At 38.8% G+C, this 18,584-nt stretch overlaps 1 protein-coding gene across 4 annotated transcripts in view; it reads right to left on the bottom strand.

The window, feature by feature from the left end:
• Positions 1 to 18,584, bottom strand: part of RIMS2 (regulating synaptic membrane exocytosis 2) — a 1,281,054-nt gene that overhangs the window by 208,599 nt on the left and 1,053,871 nt on the right. For all 4 annotated transcript variants that reach the window (XM_053715268.1, XM_053715269.1, XM_053715270.1 and 1 more), the window contains one exon: positions 6,318 to 6,490. In XM_053715268.1, the coding sequence (XP_053571243.1) occupies positions 6,318 to 6,490 (173 nt within the window). The remainder of the gene's footprint in view (positions 1 to 6,317; positions 6,491 to 18,584) is intronic.

Here is an 18,584-nt window from a genome sequence, read left to right as displayed (position 1 = left end):
AGGCCCAAGGCGCCACTAATGCATCCACTAGAGTCGCCTTGGGATCCCTGGATCTGGACCTGTAGCAAGGAACCTTGAAGTTCTGACGAGACACCATCAGATCCATGTCTGGAATGCCCCATAATTGGGTCAACTGGGCAAATATCTCCGGGTGGAGTTCCCACTCCCCCGGATGGAATGTCTGACGACTCAGATAATCCGCCTCCCAGTTTTCCACTCCTGGGATGTGGATCGCAGATAGGTGGCAGGAGTGATCCTCCGCCCATTTTATGATTTTGGTCACTTCTCTCATCGCCAGGGAACTCCTTGTTCCCCCCTGATGATTGATGTAAGCAACAGTCGTCATGTTGTCTGATTGGAATCTTATGAATCTGGCCTTTGCTAGTTGAGGCCAAGCCCTGAGAGTATTGAATATCGCTCTCAGTTCCAGAATGTTTATCGGGAGAAGAGACTCTTCCCGAGACCATAGACCCTGAGCTTTCAGGGAGTCCCAGACCGCGCCCCAGCCCACTAGACTGGCGTCGGTCGTGACGATGACCCACTCTGGTCTGCGGAAGCTCATTCCCTGGGACAGGTGATCCTGGGTCAGCCACCAACGGAGTGAGTCTCTGGTCTTCTGATCTACTTGAATCACTGGAGAAGAGTCTGTAAAGTCCCCATTCCACTGTTTCAGCATGCACAGTTGTAATGGTCTTGATGAATTTGCGCAAAAGGAACTATGTCCATTGCTGCAACCATCAACCCTACTACTTCCATGCACTGAGCTATGGAAGGTCGTGGAACAGAGTGAAGAACTTGACAAGCGTTTAGAAGCTTTGACTTTCTGACATCTGTCAGGAAAATCTTCATTTCTAAAGAATCTATTATTGTCCCCAAGAAAGGAACTCTTGCCGACGGAGACAGGGAACTTTTTTCTATGTTCACCTTCCACCCGTGAGATCTGAGAAAGGCCAGAACGATGTCTGTGTGAGCCTTTGCCTTTGAAAGAGACGACGCTTGTATAATGTCGTCCAAGTAAGGTGCCACTGCAATGCCCCTTGGTCTTAGAACCGCTAGAAGGGACCCGAGTACCTTTGTGAAAATCCTTGGAGCAGTGGCTAGCCCGAATGGGAGAGCCACAAACTGGTAATGTTTGTCCAGAAAGGCGAACCTTAGGAACTGATGATGATCTTTGTGGATAGGAATATGTAGATACGCATCCTTTAGATCCACGGTAGTCATAAATTGACCCTCCTGGATTGTAGGTAAAATCGTTCGAATAGTTTCCATTTTGAAAAATGGCACTCTGAGAAATTTGTTTAGAATCTTTAAATCCAGAATTGGTCTGAAGGTTCCCTCTTTTTTGGGAACTGCAAACAGATTTGAGTAAAACCCCAGTCCTTGTTCCACAGTTGGAACTGGGTGTATCACTCCCATTTTTAACAGGTCTTCTACACAATGTAAGAATGCCTGTCTCTTTATTTGGTTTGAAGATAAGTGAGACATGTGGAACCTTCCCCTTGGGGGTAGTTCCTTGAATTCCAGATGATAACCCTGAGAAACTATTTCTAGTGCCCAGGGATCCTGAACATCTCTTGCCCAAGCCTGAGCGATGAGAGAGAGTCTGCCCCCTACTAGATCCGGTCCCGGATCGGGGGCTACTCCTTCATGCTGTTTTGGCTCCAGCCTTGCATCGGTTTCCAAGCTGGTTTGGTCTGTGAAGCAATACCCTCTTGTCTAGAGGCTGCAGAGTTGGATGCCGGTCCGTTCCTGAAATTGCGAAAGGAACAAAAATTATTCTTGGCCTTGAAAGGCCTATCTTGTGGGAGGGCATGGCCCTTACCTCCAGTGATGTCTGAGATAATCTCTTTCAATTCTGTTTTTCTGCAATTTTGTCTTGGAAGATACATCCGCTGACCAAGACTTTAGCCAGAGCGCTCTGCGCGCCACAATTGCAAACCCTGAATTTTTTGCCGCTAATCTAGCTAACTGCAAAGCGGCATCTAAAATAAAGGAATTAGCTAACTTAAGTGCGTGAATTCTGTCCATAATCTCCTCATACGGAGTCTCTCTACTGAGCGACTTTTCTAGTTCCTCGAACCAGAACCATGCTGCTGTAGTGACAGGAATAATACAAGAAATAGGTTGCAGGAGGTAACCTTGCTGTACAAAAATATTTTTAAGCAAACCCTCCAATTTTTTATCCATAGGATCTTTGAAAGCACAATTGTCCTCGATAGGAATGGTAGTGCGTTTGGCTAGTGTAGAAACTGCCCCCTCGACCTTAGGGACTGTTTGCCATAAGTCCTTTCTGGGGTCGACCATAGGAAATCATTTCTTAAATATAGGAGGAGGGACAAAAGGTATGCCGGGCTTCTCCCACTCCTTATTCACTATGTCCGCCACCCGCTTGGGTATTGGAAAAGCTTCGGGGTGCACCGGGACCTCTAGGAACTTGTCCATCTTAAACAATTTTTCTGGAATGACCAGGTTGTCACAATCATCCAGAGTAGATAGCACCTCCTTAAGTAGTGCGCGGAGATGCTCTAATTTAAATTTAAATGTCACAACATCAGGTTCTGCCTGTTGAGAAATTCTACCTGAATCAGAAATTTCCCCATCTGACAAAACCTCCCTCATGGCCACTTCAGATTGGTGTGAGGGTATGACAGAGCAATTATCATCAGCGCCCTCCTGCTCTACAGTGTTTAAAACAGAGCAATCGCGCTTTCTCTGAAATGCAGGTATTTTGGATAAAATATTTGCTATGGAGTTATCCATTACTGCCGTCAATTGTTGCATAGTAACAAGCATTGGCGCACTAGAAGTACTAGGGGTCTCCTGCGTGGGCAAAACTGGTGTAGACACAGAAGGAGATGATGTAGAACTATGTCTACTCCCTTCATCTGATGAATCATCTTGGGCAACTTTACTATCTGTGGCAGTACTGTCCTTACTTTGTTTGGACGCTATGGCACAATTATCACACATATTTGAAGGGGGAGACACATTGGCTTCCATACATACAGAACATAGTCTATCTGAAGGCACAGACATGTTAAACAGGCTTAAACTTGTCAATAAAGTACAAAAACCGTTTTAAAACAAAACCGTTACTGTCTCTTTAAATTTTAAACAGGGCACACTTTTTTAATGAATATGTGAAAAACTATGAAGGAATTGTTCAATTTTAACCAAATTTTCACCACAGTGTCTTAAAGCATTCAAAGCATTGCATCCCAAATTTCAGACTGTTAACCCTTAAAATGTGGAAACCGGAGCCGTTTACAGTTTTAACCCCCTTACAGTCCCAGCCCCAGCCTTTGCTGCGACTTCACCAAACCCAGGGGAGTATACGATACCAAATGAAGCCTTCTAGGAACCTTTTCAAGTAATTCCAGACCCACACACATGCAGCTGCATGTACTGCTCTCAAATGTAACTGCGCAGTAATGGCGCGAAAATGAGGCTCTGCCTACTACAGAGAAGGCCCTTCCTGACTGGGAAGGTGTCTAAACCAGTGCCTGACGTAAAAAAAACGTTCCCCAAAGTTATAAAGTGTGAATTTCAATATCAAACTGTATAAAATGCCTAAATAAAGCAATCGATCTAGCCCATAAAAGTGTCTACCAGTTTTATAGCCCATTTAAAGCCCTTTATTCTGTTTGAGACTAAGAAAATGGCTTACCGGTCCCCATGAGGGGAAAAATGACAGCCTTCCAGCATTACACAGTCTTGTTAGAAATATGGCTAGTCATACCTTAAGCAGAAAAGTCTGCCAACTGTTCCCCCCAACTGAAGTTATCTCATCTCAACAGTCCTATGTGGGAACAGCAAACGATTTTAGTTACTGCTGCTAAAATCATACTTCTCTAACAAACAGAACTCTTCATCCTTTTCTGTTTCAGAGTAAATAGTACATACCAGCACTATTTTAAAATAACAAACTCTTGATAGTAGAATAAAAAACTACAACTAAACACCACATACTCTTCACCATCTCCGTGGAGATGCTGCTTGTTCAGCGGCAAAGAGAATGACTGGGGGGGGGCGGAGCCTGGGAGGGACTATATGGACAGCTTTTGCTGTGCTCTTTGCCATTTCCTGTTGGGGAAGAGAATATTCCCACAAGTTATGGATGACGCCGTGGACCGGACACACCAATGTTGGAGAAAATACGGTCGGGTTAGCTTGCGAGTATGGGTGTTAGGTTTTTTTGCAGTTTTTCATTGAAGTACATAGGGGAATACGTTAACATGGTCGCAATATTCAAAGTTAAACTCTTTGTGCATGTTGGGTTTTTGGCTGTGAGAAAGCTTTTTATTTTTAAAAAAGCCACCATCTAGCTAAGTTAACGTGCAAGCGGGAGTACAAAATAGCGTTCCACTAGTGATCTAGCCCTAAATGGAAGAACATTTTATGGTTCAAAGTGTGTCATATATAAACTTAAAGGGACAGTATACTGTAAAATTGTTTTTTCCCTTAATGTGTTTCCAATTACTTGTATTTCAGGATTCAAATAGAACATTTTTTAAAAACTTTCCAATTTACTTCTATTTTCAAATTTGCTTCATTCTCTTGTTATCCTTTGCTGAAGAAGCAGCAATGCAATACTGGTAGCTAGCTGTACACATCTAGTAAGCAAATCACAAAATAAAAATGTGAGCAGGCACCAATCATCAGCTAGTTGCCTGAAGTGTAGAATATGCACCTATTCTTTTTCAACCTGGCATACCAAGAAAGCAAAGTACATTTGAAAATAGAAGTGAATTTAAAAGTATCTTAAAACTACATGCTCTACCTGAATCATGCAAGTTTAAGTTTGACTTTCATATCCCTTTAATTAATTTCAAAGGTACGTTCTAAAGTAAAATTTACATGCCGTTCATTAGAGCATAACATTTTTGCATTACTTAGGGTCGATTTATCAAAGGCTTTCACCAGCCTTTGAGCCCCTACGGCTGCAGGTTCTCACAAGGTGGCGAAATTTAATCTCTGCGGTCTAGTCCAATCAGGGAGATAGACAGCTCCTGCCCGCGTGTGATTGGCTGTGCGCGGGCAGGGGGTAGGATAGCGCTCGTGTGCAATGGTAAATTCCTCCGGGGAAATTCGCCCCGCCAGAGGCGCGTGTACTTCCGCCTCAGCTTGATAAATCTAGCCCTTAGCCTAGCTGCAAACATATAGTACTTTAGCAAGATATGGCCAGTGACCTTTTTTAGGGTTTAAACAAATCGTAAGATAGGGTTAGTATTGCAAAAATGATAATCTCTAATAATTCAGTGCATGTCATTTTGTTTGCATTAGACGGTACCTTTAATAATGTACTTGAATTTAATGTAATTTGAATTTCACCTATTACAGAACAGTCTGTATGAGGGCATTTTGCCTAACTAATTTCTTAAAGCTGTGTAATATTTGAGATGGATTATTGTGCTGGAAATAAAACTGAATATTCAAAGAAAAATAAACACGAGGATACTGCTACTTTATGCTGCAGATCATTGGGGAAATATAAAAATAATCTTAGATATCCTTATTAAAATAAATGACTTTGTTTGATGTTGTCCCACTTTCAGCTTTTACTATAGCACAGTAATTCAAAACACAAAATGACATCTGGACAAGGATCTCTGAATCCCTGCTGTATATAGATTTACCTGCTCTGACCTTATAGAGTCTTAGTTGTTCTATCTTTCTAATGCAATGTCTCAGAGTGACATGTAAAGGTCTACAATTTTAAAACTAGAAGTTGACAAGAAAGAAGATCTTAGATGAATTTAAAGTAATAAAGTTTTGGAAGCCAAATAAGATCCAAAGTTTAAAGAAAAAGATAAAATTAAAGTGATGTTAATCTTTACATGTTTAAAAATCAGGTCTAAAATCTAAGTGATATTTTATAGGGACTTAATCTTAAAATTAGGTCTGGAATCTAAGCGATATTTTAGAGGGACTTTAATTGATCACTTCTAATGAAGATGCACTCACTGTAAGTTTTTTATTCAGCTGTGCCATCATAATACACTGCGCTCCTGCCGCCCACTTTAAAACTCATATTTTTTGTGAGCTAATGTTTTGAACTGTTTTCCAATTGGTGCTCTAGCCGTACGGCACTTTTTCATAGCTAGATCGAAGACTGGAGAACAGTTCAAATAGTAAGTTCACAAAAATATGAGTTTTGAAGTTTTGTCAAGTTTTGACCTGACTTTAAAGATCCAAAAATGACAGTCTAATAATTTTCATATAATTGAATGGGAAATGAAATAGAGAGAAAATGTGCTAGGACCCTTTATTATATGGCTTTCTAGAAAAGTAGGATTTCAGTAAATGCAGCTACTCACTTCATTTTCATGTTCCCTCGCGGCCTTTCTGACTGCACAGACATGTAACTTGTGCTGCTAAAGCGAGATGCGCTGCTTGTCCTTGACACTGCAGACACATCACTCACATCGCTGTCTGATGACTTGTTGGAAACATTGTCTGAGCCCCTCTGTGGATCTCGTCCTGGCCGATACTGTAAATACACGAAATATCAATCATGAAATGAATAAAGCTTCTGACCCTGCGCACTTTTCTCACACATTTTTAAAAGCTTCAAATCCTCCAAGAAAGCCAGCCTATTCTGTTAACCCCACAACCTAATTACATATTGCCTTTCCCCTCTACAGTTATTCTACTTCCTAGACTACTAATAATTAAGAAAACACACACACATTTATAGTGTAATAATGTAATTAATATTTAAAAACTGTTTTGTTTTTTAGGTATCTCTGTTCTTAAGTCTCAGAAAAAAGCACAGTAATATAAATATTTATATAAATAGGAATACATTCTCAATATTGATCCTGATTCTTTATATGTCAATTTAACAATGTACAAAAAAAAAATTATATGCAAGGAAGTTTTGCTGGCATATAAATAAGCTTCAGACTAACTGCAAAGGAACAACCTGTACAGATAATTATGTTACACAGTTGTCTAATTACTAGGTGAGTGGGTAGGAACATTTCAATAAATCTTACACGACTTGAGTATTCTTCACATTTTAACTTTATTATAGGAATATAGCTAGAATAAGGTCAATTGTATATTTTCAAATTACTTTTATGTATGTAAGCTGTGTTATTCCAGAAATGCAGGTACAAAAATACTATATTTTCTGGGATTTACGCAACCATCATCTATATATTCATGGCATCCTCTATATTATTATGGCATGGCATCTTCTATATAATCATGGCATGACACCCTCTGTATAATCATGGCATGACACCCTCTGTATAATCATGGCATGACACCCTCTGTATAATCATGGCATGACACCCTCTGTATAATCATGGCATGACACCCTCTGTATAATCATGGCATGACACCCTCTGTATAATCATGGCATGACACCCTCTATATAATCATGGCATGACACCCTCTATATAATCATGGCATGACACCCTCTATATAATCATGGCATGACACCCTCTGTATAATCATGGCATGACACCCTCTGTATAATCATGGCATGAAACCCTCTGTATAATCATGGCATGAAATCCTCTGTATAATCATGGCATGACACCCTCTATATAATCATGGCATGACACCCTCTGTATAATCATGGCATGAAACCCTCTGTATAATCATGGCATGAAACCCTCTGTATAATCATGGCATGAAACCCTCTGTATAATCATAGCATGACACCCTCTATATAATCATGGCATGACACCCTCTATATAATCATGGCATGAAACCCTCTGTATAATCATGGCATAAAACCCTCTGTATAATCATGGCATAAAACCCTCTGTATAATCATGGCATAAAACCCTCTGTATAATCATGGCATGACACTCTCTATATAATCATGGCATGACACTCTCTATATAATCATGGCATGACACTCTCTATATAATCATGGCATGACACCCTCTGCATAATCATGGCATGAAACCCTCTGTATAATCATGGCATGACATCCTCTATATAATCATGGCATGACACCCTCTATATAATCATGGCATGACACCCTCTGTATAATCATGGTATAACACCCTCTGTATAATCATGGCATGACATCCTCTGTATAATCATGGCATCCTCTAAATAATCATGGCATGACACCTTCTGTATAATCATGGCATAACACCCTCTGTATAATCATGGCATGACATCCTCTGTATAATCATGGCATAACACCCTCTGTATAATCATGGCATGACATCCTATGTATAATCATGGCATAACACCCTCTATATAATCATGGCATGACTTCCTCTGTATAATTATGGCATGACATCCTCTGTATAATCATGGCATAACACCCTCTGTATAATCATGGCATGACATCCTCTGTATAATCATGGCATCCTCTATATAATCATGGCATGACACCCTCTGTATAATCATAGCATGAAACCCTCTATATAATCATGTCATGACATCCTCTGTATAATCATGGCATGAAACCCTCTGTATAATCATGGCATGACACCCTCTGTATAATCATGGCATGACATCCTCTGTATAATCATGGCATGACATCCTCTGTATAATCATGGCATGACACCCTCTGTATAATCATGGCATGACATCCTCTGTATAATCATGGCAAGACATCCTCTATATAATCATGGCATGACACCCTCTGTATGATCATGGCATGACATCCTCTGTATAATTATGGCATGACATCCTCTGTATAATCATGGCATGACATCCTCTATATAATCATGGCATGGCATCCTCAATATAATCATGGCATCCTCTATATAATCATGGCATGACATCCTCTATATAATCATGGCATGAAATCTTTTATATAAACATGGCAAAGCATCCTCTATATAATCATGGCATGGCATCCTCAATATAATCATGGAATGGCATCCTTTATATAATCATGGCATGACATCCTCTGTATAATCATGGCATGACATCCTCTGTATAATCATGGCATAACATCCTCTATATAATCATGGCATGACATCCTCTGTATAATCATGGCATGACATCCTCTGTATAATCATGGCATGGCATCCTCTGTATAATCATGGCATGACATCTTCTATATAATCATGGCATGACATCCTCTATATAATCATGGCATGGCATCCTCTAAATAATCATGGCATCCTCTATATAACCATGGCATGGCATCATTAATATAATCATGGAATGGCATCATCTATATAATCATGGCACGGCATATTATAGCATGGAATCATCTATATAATCATGGCATGATCTATATAATTATGTAATCGCATCATCTATATAATCATGGCAAGGAATCATCTATATAATCATGGCATGGCATTCTCTATATAACCATGGCATGGTATCATCTATAAAATCATAGACATGGTATCCTCTATATAATTATGTCATGGGATCCTCTAAATAATCATGGTATGGCATCCTCTATATAACCATGGTATGGTGTCATCAATATAATTAAGGCATGTTAGTGTTGAAGCTCTTATATCATCCGGGTAGCTGGTACACTTTCACTTTTAGGAGGAAACATTTATTACACACCTAAGTATGAAGAATAGGTCCGTCCTTTCCTCTAGTGCCTGTCTGTAGCTTCAGATTGATGGCTACAATAAAATGCTTCTTTATCTGACTTCCTGAATTTGTGACATTGATTGTTCCTTATCTGTCTGCTGATTTGCTGGATCCATGTTTGCTTTCTGACTTGTGAATTTATTTTCCAACCTGTGCATGGCCAGCACTGTGTTTATTGACTGTTTTTGCCTTATAGTATTTGATCATTGACTTGCCTGACTATTCTGCCATTTCACTGCCTTTCCGAGATTCTCTGTGCAGTACCTAAATCTGTTTTGCTGCAAATGTCTCCACAGGACATCTTTATTATACATATACTGACATATTTCGGCTAGATTACGAGTTTTGCGTTATGAGGGGTGCGGTACTTTGAACGTTATTGTCACCGCTCACTTTCCTACAGCGCTGGTATTACAGGTTTTTCTAAACCCGGCGTTAAAAGACAAGAAGTGAGCGTAGTGCAAAATTGTGCTCCATACCGCACTCCAATACCAGCGCTGCTTAAATCAGCGGTAAGCTGGTTGTACGTGCTCGTGCACGATTTCCCCATAGACATCAATGAGGAGGAGACCTGGCTGAAAAAAAGCCTAACACCTGCAAAAAAGCAGCATAAAGCTCCGTAACGCAGCCCCATTGATTCCTAAACACCCCTAACCGACACCTACATTATACTTATTAACCCCTAATCTGCCGCTCCGGACATTGCCGACACCTACATTATACTTCTTAACCCCTAATCTGCCGCCACCAACATCGCAGACACCTACATTATATTTATTAACCCCTAATCTCCCTCCCCCAATGTCGCTGCAACCTACCTACATTTATTAACCCCTAATCTGCCGCCCCCAACGTCACCGCCACTATAATAAACATATTAACGCCTAAATCGCCGCACTCCCGCATCGCAAACGTTAGTTAAATATTATTAACCCCTAATCTGCCGCCCCTAACATCGCCGCCACTTACCTACAATTATTAACCCCTAATCTGCCGCCCAAACGTCACCGCCACTATATTATATTAATTAACCCCTAAACCTAAGTCTAACCCTAACACCCACTAACTTAAATATAATTAAAATAAATCTAATTAAAACCTACAATTAATAACTAAATTATTCCTATTTAAAACTAAATACTTACCTGTAAAATAAACCCTAAGCTAGCTACAATATTACTAATAGTTACACTGTAGCTAGCTTAGGGTTTATTTTTATTTTACAGGCAAGTTTGTATTTATTTTAACTAGGTAAATAGTTATTAACTATGCACTAACTACCTAGCTAAAATAAATACAAATTTACCTGTAAAAAAAAACCTAACCTAAGTTACACTAACACCTAACACTACACTACAATTAAATAAATTACCTAAATTAAATACAATTAAATACATTAAATATAATTACCTAAATTACAAAAAAAACACATTAAATTACACAAAATAAAAAACAAATTACAAGATATTTAAACTAATTACACCTAATCACCCTATCAAATTAAAAAAGCCCCCCCCAAAATAAAAAAACCCTAGCCTAAACTAAACTACCAATAGCCCTTAAAAGGGCCTTTTGCGGGGCATTGCCCCAAAGAAATCAGCTCTTTTACCTGAAAACAAATACAAACAACCCCCCCAACAGTAAAACCCACCACCCACATAACCAACCCCCCAAATAAAACCCTAACTAAAAAAGCCTAAGCTCCCCATTGCCCTGAAAAGGGCATTTGGATGGGCATTGCCCTTAAAAGGGCATTTAGGGGCGTGTCCTAACAGCGGCTCTGAGTGGTCGCACTTCTCTGGAGCTCCGGGAGAGGAGTTAATAATCTGCTGCTTATTGCTCTAAATTTACAGCAGTTTTCAGCCAAAACGATCAAATTTTTACTTACCTAGTACCTTGCTTCCAATAAGCTGCTGTATTGTTGACCCCAGAGTCAGAACAGGACAATTGAGGCCTGCAGTGGCAGTAATCTCGCAGGAAGCGTCACCCCACTGGTTACTCGGGGTACCTCACCAGAACTGATAACACATAGTACCTGACACAATAGACCAGACCTCGCACAGCATTTATTACCTACCAGGGTTGGAACGTTTGTCTGCACAGCAGATCCATACATCTGGAGATAATGCCGCACTCAGCGAATGCCACATGGGTAACCGACTTCTTAAAAAAGATGGACTCAAAATTCGCCAAACTTGAAATGATGCTACAAAATCTTGTAGAAAATGCGATCTCAGAACGTGATTTACAACTCCTTATGGAAAAATTTGACAATGTCAAATCAGAAGGAAAAATAACCCAACAACTTACGATTCATCAGCCTGTTCCAGTTGTGCAGATAGTTGTGAACATCGCCCAGCCTGAGATATCAGCAACAGATATCTTTTTCCAGCCACGTAGCATGTCGGCAACAAAAGCTCTGCAGTTACAGCAGACAAATAAAAGCAGTTGGGAAAGCGATACTAAAACATCATTATACCTCCTAACAACAGATCCTTTAAATTTGGAACACACTACCCTGCAATCAGCAATGGATTTTACAGAGATGCCAGTCCTTCACCAGCTGGCAGACATGGATCTCGCTACCATGCTTACCTAGACTGGTGAGAGGGGGAACCTACCTAATGTTCTAATGAAGAAAGGCCACGCTGGAACAGCGGGACTGCCTGTGCAGACGGGCCGGTCTTTAGATCTGGATCAAACTCCCTGGGGGCTTGAGGGGGGCCTCCGGGAGGCCATAACCACGGAGACAGCATGGCCCTTACTTCACAATAGTGGTCTGGAAGCGCCTCGGACTGTATAATGCAGGAGGAAACCCCAGATATACCACATGACCCTGAGGGGGATTCATGTCTTACAGCAGTAATAGTTGGCGATTTGGTCTTACGACATTATAGTCAGCTGAAGAGAATCAATCACCATTTCCCTATAAAACCTAAGGATATGCTCGGGTTATTGAATCCAAAAAGAGGATAGCTTGTCCACAATATCATGTTGCCCTATAGATACTAGCTAATAAACCTTAACAACCTAATTACTAAGTTTATAGAGATGTTATTTAATAGTAAGCCCATAATCCATATATAAACTTGTTTGCATGTTTATTTAGTTCTATATGGAGAAGTACTCACTATTCCCTACCTACCTATATAAACTTGTTTGCATGTTTATTTAGTTCTATATGGAAAAGTACTCACTATTCCCTACCTATCTAGGGCCACCAAAGCGTTACCGTTGCTGTTGCATTAAAGAGGGGAAAAAAAGGGTTGCAAAGTGTTGCAGTCAAAATCTTATATGGATTTAATTGTGAGAATCAGCATTTTGGTTTTTTTGTATACTTGTATTTGTTGTGTAACCTTATTTTCCAGGGTCTTATACATTACTCAGATCAATTGCATAATAGCATATACTAAAATACAATCCCCACCTCCTAGTGGCTCACGGCCGGAGCAGCGTGGAGGAGCTACAACACTAACAGAGTAGGTAGATTGTAATAATAGCATATACTAAAATACAATCCCCCCCTCCTAGTGGCTCACGGCCGGAGCAGCGTGGAGGAGCTACAACACTAACAGAGTAGGTAGATTGTAATCTCTTACTTGTACTGTTATCAACAAACTGGTTAAGGGACAGGACTGTAGCTGACTTCATCGAAAAAGCTGTATTGACCCAGTAATCCTCTTTACCTTGTCACACATGGGTAATTAAATAGTCACTCAGCAGACACAAGATAATTCCCTGATTAAGCAACAATAACGAAGTTCATTATGTTTTTGTTAGGCTGTGTACATTTAGCAGATATGCTTAACTTACTAATATATTTAGTCGGATTTAATGCAAGGTTTGGTCATATGTATGATATATTTAAAATCTCTGCCCTCAGGACATACTTATGTTACTTATTTAAGCTTTACAAAGAGACTGTTTATGTTTAAATTGTTGTCTACATTTGCTAAAAGTTTTTTTATTTTTAAAAAAAGGGCATTTAGCTCTATTGCAGCCCAAAGCCCTAACCTAAAAATAAAACCCACCCAATAAACCCTTAAAAAAACTAACACTAACCCCCTGAAGATCCACTTACAGTTTTGAAGATCCGACATCCATCCTCAACGAAGCCGGTAGAAGTCCTCAATGAAGCCGGGAGAAGTCTTCATCCAAGCCGGGAGAAGTGGTCCTCCAGACGGGCAGAAGTCTTCATCCAGACGGCATCTTCTATCTTCATCCATCCAGCGCGGAGCGGGTCCACCTTCAAGACATCCGGCGCGGAGCATCCTCTTCCAACGAAGTCTTCTTCCCGAATGAAGGTTCCTTTAAATGACGTCATCCAAGATGGCGTCCCTTAGAATTCTATCAGCCAATCGGAATAAAGGTTGAAAAAATACTATTGGCTGATGCAATCAGCCAATAGGATTGAACTTCTATCCTATTCAGCCAATAGGATTGAACTTCAATCCTATTCAGCCAATAGGATTAAGCTTGCATTCTATTGGCTGATTGGAACAGCCAATAGAATGCGTACTCAATCCTATTGGCTGATTGGATCAGCCAATAGGATTGAAGTTGGCTGATAGAATTCTTTTATTTTACAAGTAAATTTGTATTTAATTTTGCTAGGTAGTTAGTAAATAGTTAATAACTATTTAGTAACTATTCTACCTAGTTAAAATAAATACAAACTTGCCTGTAAAATAAAAATAAACCCTAAGCTAGATACAATGTAACTATTAGCTAGCTTAGGGTTTATTTTACAGGTAAGTATTTAGTTTTAAATAGGAATTATTTAGTTATTAATTGTAGGTTTTAATTAGATTTAATTATATTTAAGTTAGGGGGTGCTAGGGTTTAGGGGTTAATAAATAATAAATATAATATAGTGGCGGCGGCAGATTAGGGGTTAATAAATGTAGGTAGGTGGTGGCAATGTTAGGGACAGCAGATTAGGGGTTAATAATATTTAACTAGTGTTTGCGAGGCGGGAGTGCGGCGGTTTAGGGGTTAATATGTTTATTCTACTGGCAGCGATGTACGGAGCGGTAGATTAGGGGTTAATAATTTTATTTTAGTGTTTGCAATGCGGGAGGGCCTCGGTTTAGGGGTTAATAGGTAGTTTATGGGTGTTAGTGTACTTTTTAGCACTTTAGTTATGAGTTTTATGCTACGGCTTTGTAGTGTAAAACTCATAACTACTGAATGCGTTACGAATCTTGCGGGATAGGCTGTACCGCTCACTTTTTGGCCTAAAAAAAAAAGCTTGTAATACCGGCGCAATGGAAGTCCCATTGAAAAAAGACTATACGCAAATTGCGTAAGTTGATTTGCGGTAAGGCAAAAAAAGTGTGCGGGACAGCTGTACCTACAACACTAATAATAGCAGCGGTAGTAAAAAAGCAGCGTTATGAGCCTTAACGCTGCTTTTTTACTCATAACGCAAAACTCGTAATCTAGCCGTTTGGTTTTAAAAAATTGTGTAAAAAACAGAACAATAAAAAGCTGGTATTTTCTTATGAGATTAGTTCTTTGATTCACTTTTATAATTCAATGCACTGGACTACATTTAAAATGTAGTTATACTTTGCCTGACCCACAAAATGAGTAGACATTTTGGTTTTCGGTGGGACTGAATAATCAAGAAATAAAACTTTAAATGTACTTTGATAAATAAACCAAATTGAACATACATTTTTGGGTCGATCACAATCTACCCATGAGGCCTTTATGGCTATTTTTCTGGCCCCTTAAGGCCACTTTATGATTTAACGTGATCACAATAATGCCTTTTTGTCTTATTCCCACACCTGAGATCATGTTATCAGATCCTCACTAAAAGCCCTATTTTTACTATGGGACTAAAAAGTTCTCTGCGATAAGAATCCATTTTAACACTTTTTGAAGACTAGTTTTGAGATTTCAAATTCAATACTTCAAGGCACTTTGTTACCATTTTTTTTTATAGGGGGCGAGCCTTCACGTTCAAGGTAACGACATTTTAGAGTGCTTGCACCTACATTTTTTAACTCTTACACGGGAACATGTCTTCATGAATGTGAGTTCAATAATGTAGACGCAAGCACTGTAAAATGCACTTTCATGTTTGGATCTCATTTGAACATCTTCTATGCAGATAGCATTTTGTGAGGGAGCAGGTTCATGTTTTACAGTTTCAGTACTTTTCAAATCCAGTATAAGAAGACATCATAAGTCCTTTTTACTAGAAACCCATAATCTCCATCTTGTTTATAGAACCCATCACACCGGAAACAGAGCATTTAAAAACAATAAAACAAAAAAATTGTTACAAGCAATACTTGTAAAAGATTGAAAGTGACAATATAACAACTGAGCAGTCATGTCCAGTATGCCCATCTTGCCAAGACACAACTGGCATTTAGATGGTGAGGATTGATTTGGATTACAATAGGTTAACCTCACACTTGTAAATGAGTATTTCCCTTAAACAATAAACAAAGGGGTTCATTCAAAAGCCCTTTACTGTAATCTTAAGAGGTAGGAAAGGGCTATTTTATCAGTCAGTTTCAGGTGACCTCCCAGTTTCTATCTTGAAAATAGGTAATTAAAACAGAAAAAGGCCTTTTTGGGACATTTTCTGTGGAAAAGGTGTTACCGGCTGTGTTTTTTTAACGTTCAAATCTATTTTTTATCAAGAAACTCGATCACCAATTCTGACAGAAATCACAAATTCATTTCAAGGTCAAATCACAGATGGATTGTAATTGACTCCATATTATGATACATAAAAGGGCATCCATCAGAAGGCTTCCAAATATGAAAGAAGGGGCTTTAAACACAAATACCTGTGAAACAACACTACTTAAACAACGTTAAAGATATTTATCAACAAACATTTGGTCATCTAAAGTTGATTACTTTGTGAAACTAAAAGTAAGTGCATGTTTTTCCATAAATGAATATAAAGAGAGCATTTCAATGGCTGATAAAGACAACCACCACAGCTCTATTTTAAGACTGTGACATAGTCCCAAACATGTGAGAACAAAAAGTATTGTGTCATTTATTTATTAATCACAGGGACATTTGCAAAGAAAAATGCTTTAAATGTTTCTTTAAAGAATGAAAAATGGATGTATTTAAGAAAATATTTACATGAAAACCAATAGTATCTCCTTGATTTATGACTTAAGCATTATTGTTGACAACAAGTTTGACCAATTTTGCAGCAGAGAAGATTTGATAAATGCCCCGTATACATCTATTTATTTTTTGAAGAACATTTAGTTGCAGATCTTTGTCAAGATTTGATTCTCTCATTAGCATATCAAACCAACAAACGACTGTGAAGCTTATGAGTATATACAGCACAACATTAGCTCTATTACAAAATGAAAATGATAAAAATAAAAGTAAAAAGAGCTATTGCGCAATAAGAATAATTTAAAGGATCGTGGGAGTCAAAATTAAACTTTATAGATCCAGCTAAAGAATAAAATTTTCAAAAATGTTCTAGATTATTTATTTTCTCAAATTTAACCCTCTCTCTATCGTACCCTTGTTGAATCTTAGCTGCTTTTCATGAGAGGATACTGAGATATGCTCAGGATAATGTACATGACTTGAGCAACATATGAATGACACTATTAAAATCACTGCTTTAATATAGAGATTAAACTGATAGTAGAGTTTAACAGTTGGAAACAAATAATTTAAATCTGTCAGGTAATTTATATGGGATTCTTTTTTCTTAAATTGATGTGAAAGAATTTTTATTTGAATGCATTTTTTTATTATTTTTTTTACTGCTTATTGCCTTCCCCCTTCAAAAGCTTTCTTTTCTTTTGGGAAGTAGCAGTTGGTACAGCCAATAAGAAGCTATGTCACATGTTGTATTAAAAAGAATTGAAGAACGCTCCCGTATACAAAGCTGAGCTTTACTGATTGACACAGCAGATCAATTTCGCATGTGCAGTATGTCTACCTGTTCAGCCCAAGGCTGAGTGCGCACATTCAATCCCTGGTACAGAGCAGCTGGGACCTCTCTTTATGTCACATAAATGCAGCAAGATTTAGCAAGAGGGCCAAGGTTAGAAGTATAGCTGGTACAAATTTAATAATTAATTTAATCCACAGTTGCACAACTTTTATTTTAAAAACAATATAGCTTCTATATCTATGCAATGCATAGATTGCTTTGCTCCATTTACACATTTTATTATTTACTATCACTTTAAGACATGTGCACGCTCTAGAGTGATGTTGAACATTTGCGCTTCAGATGTTTCAGAACTACAATTCCCATGATGTTTAGGACCTCTCCAGTCCAATCGAGCATCATGGGAAATGTAGTTCTCAAACATTTTAAGTGCCAAGGTTCACCATCACTGCTCTAGGGACTACCTCAGTATGCTCTTATGGTAAAGAACTAAGGGCTCAATTCTATAAAGCTTTCTGGCCTGATGAGATTCTTTAAGAATGCTCGCCAGTGACCAAGCTAGGTTCCGCCCTATTAGGCATATAAACAGCAGGTCCTACCTTTGAAGTCTACCTTTGTAACTACATAACGTGACCTTTACTAACTCCCCCCGCTTTACTATTCTGGTATCCTACATGGCTCCGCCCCCCATTCCCTCCCCCATTCCACTTTGAGCGGCTCTTGCCCGCTGAACTTCCTTTCCCCCTTCCCCGCTAATTTGGTCCAAAAGCGACCAAACAAAAACTAATCCACATCTGTCCCAATTTCACTAGAATGAATAACTTTATAAATGTTCATTATGGCAATGTGGAAATCATATTTTCCATATATATAATATAAAAATGAGGTTCCACTATTCTTTATTGACATCCTAGTTAAGCATGTCTTGCAATACTACTTATATTCACTAGATACTTATTGTAAATCTTTTTATCCACAATGCTGGAAGTATGAACCTTAGACATAGCTGTATAATTCATTTGTACTGTATTTATGTTCTTCCAGAGACACACAGAATTTATGCCCAGACTTGTTATATCACTACTTCTTTGCTATGTATACGGGTAAATAATATATGTCTCAATGTTTTCTTCTCATT

The sequence above is a fragment of the Bombina bombina genome, chromosome 5 (genome assembly GCF_027579735.1).
Source record: "Bombina bombina isolate aBomBom1 chromosome 5, aBomBom1.pri, whole genome shotgun sequence".
Lineage (NCBI taxonomy): Eukaryota > Metazoa > Chordata > Amphibia > Anura > Bombinatoridae > Bombina > Bombina bombina.
The sequence above is the reverse complement of the archived record's forward strand: the minus strand, read 5'-3'. Positions and strand labels throughout refer to the sequence as shown.